This window comes from Protopterus annectens, chromosome 6.part1 (assembly GCF_019279795.1).
Source record: "Protopterus annectens isolate FY-2018-M chromosome 6.part1, PAN1.0, whole genome shotgun sequence".
NCBI classification, from domain to species: domain Eukaryota; kingdom Metazoa; phylum Chordata; order Ceratodontiformes; family Protopteridae; genus Protopterus; species Protopterus annectens.
This window is the reverse complement of record NC_056738.1, coordinates 203,934,552-203,951,990: the sequence shown is the minus strand read 5'-3', so window position 1 is coordinate 203,951,990 and position 17,439 is coordinate 203,934,552. Positions and strand designations below refer to the sequence as shown.

At 43.3% G+C, this 17,439-nt stretch overlaps 1 protein-coding gene across 3 annotated transcripts in view; it reads right to left on the bottom strand.

The window, feature by feature from the left end:
- The window catches only part of LOC122805478 (5'-3' exonuclease PLD3-like), a 697,284-nt gene that overhangs the window by 164,247 nt on the left and 515,598 nt on the right, over positions 1-17,439 (bottom strand). For all 3 annotated transcript variants that reach the window (XM_044075664.1, XM_044075665.1, XM_044075666.1), the window contains one exon: positions 3,945-4,072. In XM_044075664.1, coding sequence (XP_043931599.1) covers positions 3,945-4,072 — 128 coding nt within the window. The remainder of the gene's footprint in view (positions 1-3,944; positions 4,073-17,439) is intronic.

Sequence of the window (17,439 nt, the reverse complement as noted above, 5' to 3'; positions counted from 1 at the left end):
TAAACACAAGCTGAGAAGGCAGCAAGGCAGATTTTTCATAGTTTATTGTAATTCCTAGGTGAGAGCAGAGCTGCAAGATGGTGCCTCTTGCTTTTATTAATAGATGCTCGGTGGTGGCAGTTAGGAGCCAGTCATCTAAGTATGGAAACACCCGAAATCCTAGGCGTCTCAAGTGAGCCATGACTAGTGCCATATATTTTGTGAACACTCTGGGGGCTGTACTGAGACCAAAGGGCAGAGCTGAAAACTGGTAGTGAATGGGTCCCAGCTGAAAGTGCAGGTGTCTCCTTCTGGATTATCTGTCCATTTTTATGTGGTAGTCTGCATCCTGGAGGTCTATGGAGCAAATCCAATCGTCTTGTCCCAGAAAAGGGAGCATTGACTGCAGTGTTACTGTCTGGAACTTGGACTTTCTTACTGATTTGTTTAGATTGTCGAGATCTAGAAGTGGTCTCCAGTCCCTGGTTTTCTTTGGAACTAAAAAGAATCTTGAATAAGTTCCAGATCCTATTTGGTCTGTGGGGACTGTTTGGATGACTCTTTTGTCAAGCAACTTTTGAATTTCTAACGTTGCCTGTTCCCTTTGACTGGGTAGAATGTCTGGGCTCTTTTTTATATTTGAGATGGGGAAGGAAAAGGGTATGGAGTAACCTCTGGATATGATGCTTTGTACCCATTTGTCTTTTATTTGTTGCCAGGCTTTAGGGTACAAAGATAAGTGGCCCACCTGACTGCCCCCAGAGATGGACAGGTGGGCCTCCTTTCAGGAGTGCTGGAAGGGCTTGCCAAAGAAAGATTCTCTGATGCCTTGATTCTGCAGAATCCCTCTGCTGCATGGTCAGCATCTTCCATTACTACTACTCCCTCTGCTCCTGGTGGAAGATTCACCACGTGCTCCCTGGAAAGCACTCTGAGATTTTTGAAACCACATTTTTCCACTTCCTTTCTGACCTTTAGGATATGGCTTGGTAGGCAGAAAAAAACGGACACCTACAGCAGAGTCTTTCCTTCTTGCTCACACCTGGTCACTGTGTCTGACTTTGGGCCCAAACAGAGATGAGCCATCAAACGGGGAGTTCACAAAGGAAGATATAAAACGCTCTGAGAATTCACACAAGCCCATCCAAGAATGTCTCCTTAGGGAAATTCCTGAACCCGCTGCTCTATTGGCTCCATCTGCTGCATAAGAAATCAGTCTCATGGAGGACTTAACTGAATTTAAGGAACAGAGCTGAGAGGAAACTTTATCTGAAACCCCTTCAGCTACTGAACCTGGGAGGGTATCTCATAACTCCTTCAGGAGATGTCTTTGTAATCTAGTAAAATGGATTAGGTAGTTCAGTGATCTGAGGGCAAAAGTCACTGAAGAAAAAATGTGCTTTCCATACCTGTCCATCGCACAAGACACCTTGTTTGGTGGATGAACAGAAGAAGAGGTCTCTGAGAATTCCTTCTTGGTGGCTGCTGCCACTGCCATAGCATCTACTGGGACTCCATTAGTTAAAAGGTTTTGTCTGAGGAGGATGTGATGAACTTATATGGCCTCCTAGGAACAGGTTCCACTGAATCTGGAGACTCCCACACCTTCAGAGAAACTAGATGCATAAGCTCGTCGAAAAATGGAGATACCCAAATGGAGGAAGGGGAGATCTAAAGATCTTCAGGTACACAGACTCCTCCGCCAAAAGGTTGGTGGACTTCCAGCCACCTCTCTGTTTAAGTATTTCTAAGATATCCCCAAAGAAGACATCAGGAGACAGCCATGGGGACTCTTCAGCTTCATTGAGGTCCATGTCAGAAGTAACGGACTCCTCTGCAGCGTCTAAATGCTTCCGCTTACATAACCTTTTCCAAGTGACCTCCTCAGAGGGGTACTCTGGAGAGGTTTCAAAAGAGTGGGGGGTGTCCTGTGGAGCATCCCGAGACCTAGGACCTCTGCGTCCCTGTGGAAGTGAGGATATAGAGGCAGACACCATGCTTTTGGCAGAAGAACATCTGTAGATAACAGCGGAACTGTCTGTGGAAAGAGTACTCTCCTCATTCCCTCGAAAGCCCCCATCCCTGATACAAGGATATCCCTGGATCTGAAGAGGCTGAGAGAACCCCTGGGATCAAGGCCGATGGGCCCACGGCCGATGTAGGAGCTAAGCTCACCCGAACTGATGCCTCGAGAGGTAAGGTCGGATCAGTCAACTGTCTGATCTGACTCGCCTCCTCAGACATGACTGGAGAGTATTGGCTCCTAGACTCCTCGAGTTCTGAAGGAGCCAAGGACATCTGAGCAACAGTCTGATTCAAAGATCCCGATACAGGTCTCAGATCCAAGGGTTCTACTAGAATCAGCTCAGGGCATTCTGGCTCCAAAGTCCAAGGTTGAATCACAGGAGGAATTGGGCAAAAGGGGAGGATGTGGTCGGATTCGAAGCCCTTGGGGTTGGATCTGATAAGTCAGCAGTGGTGTCCTTAACAGCCTCTGTACCACTCAATCCACGTCGTCATAGGATAGGCTCCAGGAAGACCAAATCGACGGGGCTGGAGACTTGGAAGGCTGTAGAATAGGTGACCTTAGGTTCAGGGAGAACAGTTCCAAGACTGAAGGCAGGCTCCGAATCTCAAATTCTGTTGGCACTGAGACAGATGGTGTCAGGACCGCAGACTTTTCGGATCCGATAGGCTTTTTATCGAGTGTTAAGATTTATGCAACCTTTTTTGATGGCTCCAGTGGAGCACTGGAAAAGGAAGATCTCTTCTCAAATTTATCACACTTTGCAGTTGGAGAGTTGTTAGATTTTTGCAAACCCGGACATTCTTGTATTGCCTCTGAAAAGGGGTTTTTAACAATCCTCTCAATATTAATTTGTTTTTCCTCTCCAGGAGAGCTATATGGCTAAAAGAATGACATGCAGAGCTAAACTCCTGGAGATAGACACATAATTTGAGTCTATTGTCTAGGAGCTGTCTATCAGTCAATGTCATTTTTTGTCCACATTCTTCACACTTTTTGAAACCTGACAGTTTTGTATCCTTGGAAAACATTGTAATGAAAAAAGGTAAACAGCTAGAAAAGTTGAATTATATATATATATATATATATATTTATTTATTTTCCTACTTTTAAAATGGATATAAGAACTTACGGATTAAACGAGGAACTTAAATGGGCTATGCCCAGGAGATGGAAAGAGATAGGGAAAGGGAAAGGAGAAAGCCCTCTAACTTAAACAGACTAAGAGAGAGGCAGTTCTCTAAGTTAAATGAACTGTCTATAAGGGGAACTTTGAATAGAAAAAACAACCAGAGTAAGAGCACTCCAACTTAAATGGGCTAATTAAGTTTTAAGGTTGAGGCCGAGAATGGAAGAATAAGGCCAAACGAAAGACGACAGCCAACAACAGAAAACAACTAACAGCCGCAACAAATGGAAGTAAACTATACAAAAAATACTATTTCTAACAAATGGCAATTGAAAACAGTAATCTTTTACAGTAGAAAAAATAAATGTTATACTTAGCCAGAGCTAGTAGAACGAGCACCCGATCTTGTTTAGCAGCAAACGAGATCTGGGGAGCTTGCCTAGTGCATGCTGGGACAGGGTTTAGCCATGAGCTAATGGAAGACCTCGATCTTGTATACAAAGGCTAAGTCAGATCTGAACCCATCCTGGTAAGAATGAAGGCGAGATAGGGCAACAACACATCTGAAGTTTAAGGGAAGGAATAATTGAACAATTTATATAATGCTGGAATAAGTAGTTGTTAAAATGAAATAAAATATACATATGCAATGTATAATGCATGAATATGACATAGTAAAAATATACATATGTATATACAAAAAAAGAGAGAGGTTAGATCGACTGAGTCTTAACTAACAGAAATAATTCTAGAACACTCCTTTTTCTTTTGCTGTTTTCTTCAAACTGCATAATAATGAATCCCACATACCTGTGTTAATGAGCGCCAGTCCATATTAGCACTGCCAATGTATATGTGTTTCTGGTCGACAACCCACAGCTTCGTGTGAACAACACCACCAGTAAGCTGTGAAAGCTCCACATGCCGAATATTAGCACCTGCACAAGTAGGAATGGGTTAGTCATTCTCACAGTGAGGTGATATCATACATGAGCACTGTATTTCAATCTTATACAAAGCATGATTTAATTATTGTGTCACACAGCTGAAGAGTGAGTCTCAGTCCTTCAGGACTCAGAATGCAGTTAGACAGTATGTGATTAAATTTCTGTTGCAACCTGATGACCTTTGGCTCTAACAATCACTTGGTACAGGAAGAGATGCATTAAAGTGAAGCACATACATGACTGAAACATGGACATCCTCAAGGAGTCATAAATGCCAGACATATTTTAAATGGGAGAAAAACAATATGGCATCATTCCCTCAGCAATTGTCAGTTTGCTGCTTTCTACAGTGCCTCACAAATATCTCTCAGCAAAAAGGTTAGAGCGTACAATAACATGCAGATTTTCCACAGCCTCCCTGTTCTCCTTGTATGCAGATGTTCTTGTTTGTCTATGCATCATTCTAATCTCTTACCCTTACCATTGTTGTTCATACCATCCAGTGCGAGTCCCCATCACCCTTGGGGAACTCCTACTACCCAAAATAGAGTTTCACATCACGCAAAGCTGAATAGTCTTAGAGTTTGCGGCCCAAACTGCAGTGATTATGACTGTTTTCTTGTTTTTTTTTCTTTTTGGGTAGTGGTCCCAGCATCCAAGGAGTTAACCAGGAGATTTAGGAAGATTAGCCAATAGCCAGCTCTCCTATCCTGATGGGGAATGGGAGGCCAGAATGCTGGCCCTGGGTATATAAAGTATTGGCTGAAACTGTGTGAAGATAATGGACTGTAAAATGGCAATGACAGAATGGAAATGCCAGTGGGGACAACAGTGCTTGTATGCACTGCAAAACTGTCATACATAACTAGCTGAAGGAGTCAATACATTTAAAATAAATCTTTACCAGATACAGAGGATAACCAGTTAGTGCTCGTGTCTCATTTTTATCACTATGGGTAGAAGTATGGTAAATGAAAGGTTAATCACCCTGAAAAGGATGGATCTCCCTAGCAGAGTGATATGGAGTACTACATCAGGTAAAGTGTAGTAATTCATTCTCACCATAACTCTATTTCTGTCTCTAACCATAAACCTTACCTTAAAATAAAGTCTTTGTCTAACACTACCACTACACAAGACAGCTTGGACACTCACCTTGCACGCGCGCGCACGCACACACACACACACACACACACACACACACACACACACACACACACAACTATCCCCTTACTGGCCGTTATTCTAACTAACTCATACACACTTGCAAATAATCAAAATCTATCCCCTAACTTTACCCCATACACACATTTGTACATACACTAAATTTAGACCCTTAACTAACCCCTACACTAACCCTTGCACAGACACACCCACATTCTCATCCCTGCCAACATGACACTTCGTGTTTGCCAGTTACTCAGTCACTCATTCACACAAGCATCATTTCAGTTCACTTGGTCAATAAAGTGATATATTCATGTGAGTTTATAGTTTATGTATGTATGTATGCAATGTATGCATTCAGGGGTGTGTGTGTGTGTGTGTGTGTGTGTGTGTGTGTGTGTGTGTATATATATATATATATATATATATATATATATATATATATATATATATATATATATATATATATAGATATATATCTCTATATATCTCTATATATATATATATATATATATATATATATATATATATATATATATAGGGGTCTACTTCTAAAACCCGAAAGCTCATTTACTTGACTTTCAAAAGACTGAGATGAAAAAAAAACAAAACTCCAGAAGACGGACTGCTCGGAACACTGACATATCACTACAGGTAAGTACCCGCTTGGCCATCCCGGCAAACAAACTAAAACCAAAGCAAAGAAAACCCACCCATGTGGGGGGAGGGGGCTGCTCCCCCCACACCCACATGGAAGTAAGGGGTAAAGGTCAACATGCTGGCCAAGCGGTCAGTTACCTGTAATGAAATGCCGGTGTTCCGAGCGGTTGGTCTTCTTGAGTTTCGTTTTTTTTTGTCTCTGTCTTTTGAAAGTTGGGTAAGTGAGATTTCAGGTTTTAGAAGGGGAACCACATATACATATACATATACATATACATATAAAGAGAGACAGACTATATATAAACAGCTCTTGCAGGTGAGCAAGGCTTGCATATCATAACAGACTCAGGTGTTTTAAGTGCATATACTTATGTATGGCAGCATATGGCTACTCACTAAAGATGACACATTTCCTCCAATTTGATGCGGGGAAACCTAGTGAGCGGTATCGACAAAAGTCGACAAAAGCAGAATAAAGTAGAACCAACACAAGTACATCTAACTGAATGCCAGGATCCTCCATTCCCTACAATGTAGGCAAGTGTGGCAAAGGTAGAGAGAGAGAGAGAGATGTGGAAGCATACCTTATATGGCGTAATATACAGAAGGCTCATACATGAAAACTATGATATCATTTCATATCATTGGTTTAAATTAAATAAAAGCAACAATGAAATCTAAATGTTGACTAGCATGTTCAACCCAAGTGAAAACAATGGGGGCTTCAATTGTAAGCAAGTTTTGCAGTCAGTAGCGCCAACCATTCAGTAGTAAACAAAACTGCGTATCCACATTATTTCAAGCTGTCTGGGTGGTATGAAACCCTTTCCCTGTGCCTACTATAATTAAGTTTCAAGTCTACTGACCATTTTTTCTTTTATAGTTTTAGTCAATGCATCCAAAGATGATGAGCTGCTAATAAGAAATGAAAAAAAAAAAACACTTTCATCTACAATAAAAATAAGTATTGTCTGTAGCAGAATAAAGCCATTATATACTACTACATTAAAGTTCATCTCTTCTAAGCTGCAATATACTACTAGCAAGCTAACAAAAATTATGGGCACTTACCATAAAGCAAATCTGTAAGAAGATGGTCTGTCTTTTTTAACCCTTAGAATATGTTCTTTAGGTTTTAGGACTGGTTAGCAGATAAAACATTCTAAGGCCGCCCTCTTTTTCTGTCTCTTCCTATCATGCACTAAGGTACCATCATCTCTTCAGATCTGTTCCTGGAAAAAAGATGAGACCAAATACCCGAAAAAGCAAGAAAGGAAATAAAGGAGAGGAGCGTAGGAAAAGTACTATCCAAATATTACAGAAAAAGGATATGGAAGTAGGTGCTGCTGTAGCAAAATGAGCCCCAGAAACTGGAGAAAGTTCTTCTTTCTCTGTCATAACAAAAGGAAATACAGTTTGTTAACCATCTCTATGATTGGTAACACTCTTACCATACCAGATCTTAGTATAAAATACAAAGAAATTAATATCCTTCCTCCAGGATGTAGAAATTATTATCCTTCCTCCAGGATGTAGTTCTGTCCATGTAGTATCTGAAATGTCAAAGGACATCCACACAGTGAAGGACGTATTCACCCGCATAAGAACAGCTCAACAATAACACTAATAAATTAATGGACTGGTTCATATTTGCTTCTGTAGTAATCTTCGGATAAAAGCATGGATCAGTCCCCAACAGCAGCCCTATCCTTGTTAAAAAGCATGGAGGTTAGCATGGAGCTTCAACTTCCTATTGTCAAATGTTACAGCTACTAACAAGAGTTTTACATGACAGGAATTTTAAGTCATCTGACACTATGGGCTCAAATGTAGGACAGTTTTTTCAAACATTAAGTGAATTTCCATGGTAGACAGGGATCCTCAATGGAGGCCTGATTTGGCAAGTCCTCACAAAAAGAGGTTGTATAGGAGGCTAGAGAAGGAGAATAATGCCAAGCATCAGAATCCGATAAGGATGCTGTTAAATTTCAGTTACTTGTTTGGGAGTTTTATTACAGTTCTGTGAAAAAATTTATGGCAGCATGCTTCCCACTTCCTTTGTGACAATTAATGTTTTGGTTTTCTGGCCATACTTTTTCTTCTTGGAATTAACCACATATTTTTCTGCTGCATTTCTGAATGTGGTCATTCTGTCTCTGGTTCCCAGTGGTGTGTGTGCATGCATATGCAAGCATATGCATCTTGGATGATCAAAAGAATAATTTCCACTTGTCTTGAAGACTTAACTAGTTTATTCAACCTTTGCACTGGTAGCAGAGGATGCCTTCCTACCACAGAATCCAAACTGTGGTTGAAAAATAATTTTACCAGCTTTCTCAAATAATTTGAACACCAGTTTGTGAGTGAGACAAAAATGAAAACATGCTGTTGTAGCTGCACTGTCACTTACTTCAAGATCTGAAAAATGAACAGTATTCCACACTGTGAATGAAGTGGTCATTGTTAACCAACCTCAACCATAGTCTGTGCGAGGCACAGGACTAAACATTTAAGATGAACAGGATACTTTTACAGCCTCAGGAACTATGGTGCTCCTGATTTAAAAACGGGATGTCTTTGCAGAACCAGTGCTCCTCCTGGAGAAATAAGGCACTTGTACTTAGTATTAAAAGTTTTATTCAGTGGATTAGCATTATTGTCAAGAAGAATGTTAATGCATTGAATAAAACTTAAGACTGAGTACCAGCATGCTATTTCTCCAACAGGAGAACTGGCTCTGGGATGACATCGACATTCTGTAGATAAAAGTCAGGAGCATCACAGGTCCTCAGGCTGTAAAGTTATCCTCTCCATCTTAAATTACTTTGAGACCTGTTCTTGAAAGGGGGAAAAATAAGACTTATAACAGATTTATGAGGCATGCCCTAAATCTGAATAGACTACAAGACAGAGTTTCCATGGTAGACTGCTAACTGATTTTGAGCAGAAATATAGTGGAATGCATGAATATGGTGCTTCCAGTGCAATACTTGCTTTTAAGTTGTTATACTGCATACCTAAATGTAAAAGACAGACAGCATTAACAGTATATACTGAACTTACTTTTGTCTCAGTGAATTCATCCCTAAAGCACACTTTCAGAGAAAAGGAATTACACAGATTACCGGTCTTAACAAAATTCAGGATGAAGCATATTTTGCAAAGCAGAAATGAAGTAGCAAGCTTGGCAGATAGAACAGCTCTGAGAGTCTGCTATTTCTAGGTACAATATGTATGACAGGTGATCCAAATATGCTGTATGTCACAGCACCTATTGCAGGGCTAATGCCTGTCCAAACGAAGATGAACAAATTAACATAACAGAGGAAAGCAAAATATCTGGAGATATACATGAATGAAAAATAACTATGACGCAGTTTCAGATACAGTATTTTTTTGCAGTAAATATGGGAAATATGGCAATTAAGAAAAGGTACAAATAAAAACATTTATGGAAGCATTAAATATTCCATGGTTAGAGGTAGATGAGGCTCAATTACTAACAGGATAAGAGTAGATGAGATAAAAATGGTGATGTATAACTAATCCTCAGGGAAGTCACCAGGAATAGATTATATTCATGTGGAAGTTTGGAAGTTAGGAGGGGAAAAACCAATAAAGATCTGGAAGAGTTTGTTTAAAAAGAAGTTACGTCCCTACCATAACATTCATGTTTGTTGTCCTTCATCTCGCCTTCTTCCTTTCTGGTTGGGATTGGAGCCACTCGATTGTTTTACTATAGCTTGAGAGCTTATACTGGCTCGAGGCTAACACCTATCCCAACATGACTAGCAGTAGCTACCCAGATCTCATTTGTGACAGCCCCACATTAGACCATAAAAAACAAAATGCAAATTTTTACTAAGCTCATACACAAAAGGAAAAACTTGTGTATAAAGGGACAATCCACCCTATTTTAAACTCCACTTTAATTTTATCTTGGTGCTAGAGCCATAGGCTCAAGCTTAATGCCAAGAAATGTATAGTTATCCCTTTTGGGAAAAAACATGTACCCATGAATTACCACACAGGTGGCAGTACACTAACACCGAAAGTGTGATGAGAGACTTAGGGACACTGGTGGACAGTGGTCGCACCTTCGATAACCACATCGCCACAACAGTCAGGAAATCCTTCTATGTGGTACACCTCATCACTAAGGGCTTTTCATCCAGAAAAAAGGAGGTCATTGTCCCACTGTACTCATCCCTCATTAGACCCATTATAGAGTATAATGACCCATTTAGTATGTACCACACAAGACACTGCAACAGCTGGAAATGCTGCAGAAATGCCTCACTAAATGAATCACAGGCCTAAAGCAGATGCCCTATGCTGACTGTCTAAAAAACTCCAGCTATACTCTGTGGCATATCGTCTACTCAGAGGCGATCTCTGCTTAACATACAAGGCCATGTCAAACCCTGAGCTGTTGGACATGCTCCACTTAAAGAAACCCCAATCCCTCAGAGCCACACACTCCAGGGATCTAAACCTTGTCATCACAATGAACAAAACATGCTGGAGGGATAGGTTCCTGACCCAGAGACTCCCCAGACTCTGGAATAGACTGCCCATACATGTCAAGCAGAGTGCCTCCTTGGCCCTCTTCAAAAGGAACCTTGACGATTGGATGGGAGATAGGAAATTCACCCCGCAGATCACATCACAAGGATACAAACAATTGATATGATTTTCTAAAGTCTTTGGTCCTGTGTAAATAAAAGTGTAATTGTCTATGAACATCCATTTGGTGGAGTCTATACTCTGCCTTGTTGCCGTAATTGGGGGAGAATACAGGAAGCTCAATAGAGTGATTTAAATTATACTCTGAACACACCTTTGGCAAGAAGGAGAGATTGGTTGAGAGAGAGACTCTATCTTTGTTAAGATGAGATATGGCAGGCAAATAGATAAAGCGCATAATTCAGAAACCCATCTAGCTGAGGTGATGGCAACCAAGAAAAGGGTTTTCCAAGATAGAAATGTCAGGGGACAAGATGCTGCTGGTTCAAAGGGTGGAAGAACAAGAGAGGCTAAAACAAAGTTTAGATCCCGGGGGGGTTCTCTTACCGGGGGCCGTAAAGGGTTGTACCTCATAAGAATGCTCTGCACAGCTTATGGGACATGATATTAGAGCCCAACTCTCCCACATGAAAACTGGAGATGGCAGCCAGTTGGACCCTAATGGTAGCTGCAGCTGCCCCTCGTTCAAATGTTTCGGCCAGGAAATCAAGAATCTTGTGAACAGGAGCAGTGAAGGAATCAATATCATTATTCTTTGCCCAATAAGAGAACCTTTTCCATTTGCAAGTGTGAATCCTTCTGGTAGTGGGTTTGTGAGAGGACACCAGGATGTGCTGTATTGCCAGGGAACAGGAAGCAGTCAGCTTGAGAGTTTGGAGGGAGGAATGGAGCACGCCTGACTGATGCATCAGAAGGTCCGAGGAGGTCCGGAACTCAGTTCATTATCCAAGGCTCCACTTGTAGATGATGGCGGAGAAACAGAAACGATGTCTGATGATGCCAGTAAGGACCAATGAGGATGATTTTGCAACCCAGCGACTTTGCTTTCTGAAGTACCTTTGGGATCAGAAGGAAAGGTGGAAAGGGCCGGGAGGCCAATCGTGAACAAGTGCATCCCTGGCTGACTGTCCCAGTGTGGTGACTAGGGCGAAGTAGCTGCTGCATTTGTTGTTGAGGGGAGTGGCAAAAAGATCACAACATGACTGGCCCCATTTGCGAAAAATCAAGTCCGCAACTTCCTGCTTCAGGGACCACTAGTGAGGCATGAGGATAGCCCTGCTGAGCCAGTCCACCATCACGTTGGATTTCCCGGGAATGTGCATCGCAATCAGAAAACATTGGGAAGAAATCACCCATTGCCATACTCGAAGGGCCTCCCGACACAAGGGGTAAGATCTGGTTCTGCTCTGTTTGTTGATGTACCATACCACTGACATATTGTCTGTCTGAATTGCAATAGTTCTGGTAGGTAGAGTCTTGAAGTGCTTGCAACGCCAGAAGCACTGCTCTCATCTGTAGAACATTGATGTGTAAGTGGTACTCATATGTTTTCCACATTCCCTGGACAGTCTGTCCCAGATAATGCACCCCCTACCCTATCTGGGAGGCGTCCATGGTCACTGTGGTTACTGGATGGGGGTCTAGAAAGGGTCTGCCCAGAGTCAACTGGGAAGAGACGAGGCACCATACCAAGTCCTTTTTGCAGGAATCCATGATCGAGATCATGTGCGACATTGGTAAATCCTGGAAAGACCATCGAGCGAAAAGAAGCCACTGCAGAATTCTCATGTGGAAGCGAGCCATAGGGACTAGAGTAATTGCTGTGGCCATCGAGTCCAAGACCTTCAATATTTCTCTTGCCTGAACTCTCATTTTTATGAGGAATGAAACTTGCTGATGAATGGTTGACACCATGTCTTGAAACAGCTTTGCTATCATGGCTCTTGTGTCTAGGTCTGCCCCTATGAAGGTAATAGACTGACAAGGCAACAAGGCAGACTTTTCGTAGTTTATGGTGATGCCTAGCTGGGAACAGGTTTGAATTGTGTAGTCTCATTCTTTGATTAGTTGATGCTCGGTGGTGGCAGTGAGGAGCCAGTCGTCTAGATATGGAAATACCTGGAATCCTAGACATCTCAGGTGAGCCGTGACCACTGCCATACACTTGGTGAACACCCTGGGGGCTGTGTTGAGACCAAAGGGCAGAGCTCTGAACTGATAATGACTGGCTCCCAGCCAGAAGCATAGGAATCTCCTGGATTGCCTGTCCATTGTTATGTAGCAGTATGCATCCTGGAGATCGATGGAGCACATCCAATTGTCCTGACCCAAAAAGGGAAGAATGGACTGCAGTGTTACCATCTGGAACTTCAACTTTTTTACTGATTTGTTTAAGCTTGCTGAGATCCAAAATGGGTCTCCAGTCCCCTGTCTTTTTTGGAACTAAAAAGAACCTTGAGTAAGTTCCGGATTTGATTTGGTCTGCGGGGACTTTTTGGATGGCTCTTTTTTCTAGTAATTTTTGTACTTCTAGGATTGCTTTATCCCAAAGACTGGATGGAACATTTTGCTCTTGAGGAGGGTGACTGGGAAAAGAAAATTTTGTAACCCCTGGGCATTATTGACAGTACCCATGCATCTTTTGTAATAGTTCGCCAGGCTGTTGGGTACAACAATAGTCTGCCCCCAACTGCCTCCAGAGGCGGACAGTCGGACCTCCCTTCAGGAGTGCTGGAAGGGCCTAGCAGAGAACGTATCTCTGTTGCTCTGCTGTTGCGGACCCCCCCCCCTGCTGCGAGGCCGGCGTCTTCCATTATTGTTTCCCCCTCTGCGTCTGGGGGAAAATTCTCCACGTGTGTCAGGCGAAGCTCCTTGGGATTTTCAAAACCACATTTTCCCACTCTCCTGACCTTTAGGGTAGGGTCTAGATGGAGTGAAATAATTGACTCCTACGGCAGAGTGAATCTTGCCATCCCTTTCACATCTGGTGAGAGTCTTTTTTACCTAAGGCCCAAACAATGATGAGCCATCAAAAGGAGTACTGGTAAACGAGGACTTGAAAGGTTCCGCAAACTGACAAAGGCACATCCAGGAGTGTCTCCACAAAGCAACTCTGGTACCTGCTGCCCTACTCACTCCATCTGCCACATAAGAAATGAGCCTCATGGAGGAGTTAACCACTGAAGTCAAGGTCACAAGCTGGAAGCCACCCTATTAGCAACTCCCTCAGCTGTAGGATCCTGCAGGGTCTCTCTTAACTCCTTTAGGAGATCCCTCTGAAGTCACATGAAGTGTGACAAATAATTCAGCGACTTGAGAGTAAAGGTCACTGAAGAGAACATACGCTTCCCATACCTGTTCATTGCGCAGGACTCCTTGTTCGGCGGATGGACAGATGAAGTTTCTGCATGTTCCTTCTTAGTGGCTGCTGCCACCACCATAGCATCAACAGGAATCCCTTTGGAAAGGAAGGATTTGTCTTCAGGTGCAGTTATAAATTTATTTGGTCTCCCTCCAAAGCTAGTTATGAAAATAAAATTGCCAACGATTCCAAAGACAACCACAAGGCATTCTATAGCTATGTCAAGAATCTAAATGGCAATGCTCAGATCTGCTCTGAGCTACAACAGAATGGCATTAAATATACTGATCCCAAGGATATTGTCAATATCCTGGCAGATCGATTCTGTGCAAATCCCCCCCCCCCTCTCACCCCCTAAAGGGTCCATCTCAATACTGAAAGATTGCCAAATTCCAGTAATAACGGCCACACAGATAAAAAACTCACTCTCCAAAGCTAAGAATACAGCATCCATGGGACCATACGACATCTCAGGCTGTGTACTACATGAACTACAAAATGAACTGGCACCTCGCCTAAGTGTCATGTTTAATCACTGAGTGGCACATAGTTACAGTTATCCCACTCCACAAGGGGGGATCCACCTTGGGTCCTGGGAAATATTGCCCCATCAGTCTGACGAGCCTGATCTGCAAGGCCACAGAATGTATTATCAAGGAACTTATAAACAAAGACATTGGCAACCTTCAAAACACTGGACCCCATGCAGTTTGGGTTCGTGAAGGGCCGATCTTGTCTCCTGAACCTGATCGACTTCTTCAAATCAGTCTCCAGAGCCGTGGACAAGGGTAAAATGGTCCCACACAGCCTATCTGGACCTTGCCAAGGCCTTTGACACCATACCCCACTATGGAATCATAGATAAACTTACTAAGCAGGGCATTAATCCCTACGTCACTCGATGGGTTGCCAATTGGCTTACTGACAGAACTCACATTGTAAAAGTAGCCGACTCAAAGTCCAGCTCCAGACAAGTGGAGTACCTCAGGGTTCAGTCCTGGGACTGTTCTTGTTTGGCATCTACTTCTCTGAAGTACAGGCCAACACTAAGGGACACTGGCTAACAAAGTTCGCAGATGACTGCAAACTGGGAGTCATTATTGAATCCCTAAATGATGTGGATATTCTACAAAAGGGCCTTACAGAAACAGATGCTTGGTGCCAGAGCCATGGGCTCAAGCTCAATGCCAAGAAATGTATAGTTATCCCCTTTGGGAAAAAACATGTACCCATGAATTACCACATAGGTAGCAGTACACTAAACACCGAAAGTGTGATGAGAGACTTAGGGACACAGGTGGACAGTGGTCTCACCTTCAATAACCACATTGCCACAACAGTCAGGAAATCCTTCTATGTGGCACACCTCATCACTAAGGGCTTTTCATCCAGAAAAAAGGAGGTCATTGTCCAACTGTACTCATCTCTCATTAGACCCATTATAGACTATAATGCCCCATTTGGTATGTACCTCTCAAGACATTTGCAACAACTGGAAAGGTCGCAGAAATACCTCACTAAAAGAATCATAGGCCTAAAGCAGATGCCCTATGCTGACCGTCTAAAAAAACTACAGCTATACTCTGTCACATATTGTCGACTCAGATGCCATCTCTGCTTAACATACAAGGCCATGTCAAGCCCAGAGCTGTTGAACATGCTACAGCTACACTTAAAGAAATCCCAATCCCTCAGAGCCACATGCTCCAGGGATCTAAACCTTGTCATCATAATGAACAAAACATGCTGGAGATATAGGTTCCTGACCCATAGACTTCCCAGATTCTGAAATAGACTGCCCATACATGTCAAGCAGAGTGCCTCTTTGGCCCTTTTCAAACGGAACCTTGATGACTGGATGGGAGATGGGAAATTCACCCCAGGGATCACGTCAGTCACCCTGCTAGACAGGGGTCCAGGAAATTAAATACTGTGGGAAGAAATAGCCAGGTAATTGTTATGGCTAGGCTTGTATAGGTCCTAGGGCAGATAGCCTAGTACCAATCTATGAACCTATGGTCTCCATGGAACTGGTTCCATGGCCTCTGGCACGCTCCAGTCCTTCTGACTCACTACAGACAAAAGTGGGTCAAAAGGTGGAGACACCCAAGAGGTGGAGGGTTTGGAACCAAATGCGTCCAGGTAGACAGACTCATCCTCAGAAGGAGCTTGGGACTTCCAGCCACCCCTCTGTCTAAGGATTTCCAAGATGTCCATAAAGGAGACAACCTCAGAGGGGGACAGTGGGGACCCTTCCGATTCATCCATGTCTGTGTCTGAAGTGATGGACTCAGGGGAGTCCAAATGTTTCCTCTTACATTTTTTATTCCAAGGGACCTCCTCCGAATGTCTGGGGCAGGTTTCAGAAGAAGTGGGGTCACCCAATGGGGCATCCTGGAACATAGGTTCCCTATGCTTGGAGGAAGGAAGAGGGTCAAAGGCAGGCAAAGGCACCGAGGGAGAAGGAGCCAATGGAGTCGAGGATGGAGCGGCCTCAGGAGACAGCATGCTCCCCATCACCTTGAAGGCACCACGGTCCCAAGTCGAAGGAGCCTCCAGCTCCGAAAAGCCCAGAGATCTCCTGCAAACCAAGAGTGATGGCTCTGAGACTGATGTGGGAGCTGAGCTCACCTGCGCTGAAGCTCAGACAGGGAGAGCAGAGTCGGACAAGTGTCCGATGCCACTTCCCCCCTCAGAGCCAACGAGAGAGCTTTGGCGCCCAGATCCCTCAATGGACTGAGACATCAAGGAGTTCGGAGCGGGAGTCGGAACTGATAAAGAAGTAACTGGAGCAGATGGTTCCACCACCACGACATCCATGCACTCTGGCTCCGAGCTCAAGAAAGTAGGAGGAGAAACTGATAGAGAAGCTGGATTGGCCGAAGGAGTCAATTCCTTATGGGCTGGGCTCAATAGTAATTTGGCAAGTGCCTGTGACTTGAGGAGCCTATTGACCACTCTCTCCACATCATGATCTGAAAGCCTGGAAGACCGAGAGGAGTGAGAAGAGGACTGGTGACTGCCTGCCCCAGATTGCAACAAAGGAGACTGTGGAGCAGAGCGCACTGGCTCCAAAGAGGGAGACTTGGTTCTTTTATGGGCCCAGACTGGCTCCAAAGATACTAATGGATCCGCCGGAGACATAGCTTTGTCAGAGCCAACACTGGGACCAGACAGAGCAGAAGATTTCACAGTAGACTTAGGTTGTTCCGAAATTGAAACCGATGAAGATGGCTTAGGGGATTTTTCAGACAGTTTAGCTGGCTGAGGAACCAGAGACGAAGGATCTTGAGGATTCTTCAGAATGCCACGCAAAATCTATCAGTTTATTTTTTCTCTCCTGCAGGACTCTGGAACTAAAAGCTTGACAGAGCATGAGTCCTGCAGGTGAATAGCCCCTAAACAGTAAACACAACTCATTTTTTGGCAACACGAGTCGCACTTCTAAAGCCAGAGGGTTTCAACTGTTTTAGACATGCTGGATACCAGAAAACACAAAGAGCAAAAAAAAAAGGCTGTAACGGTTAGCAAAAACTGAACTACAAACTCTACCACAAACAAGGATACATTTTTTTTTTTTTTTTTGGAAAAGTAAGGAAAAAAGGGAGAGCCTCTAAGTAAAAAAAGGTGACTGCCCCAATAG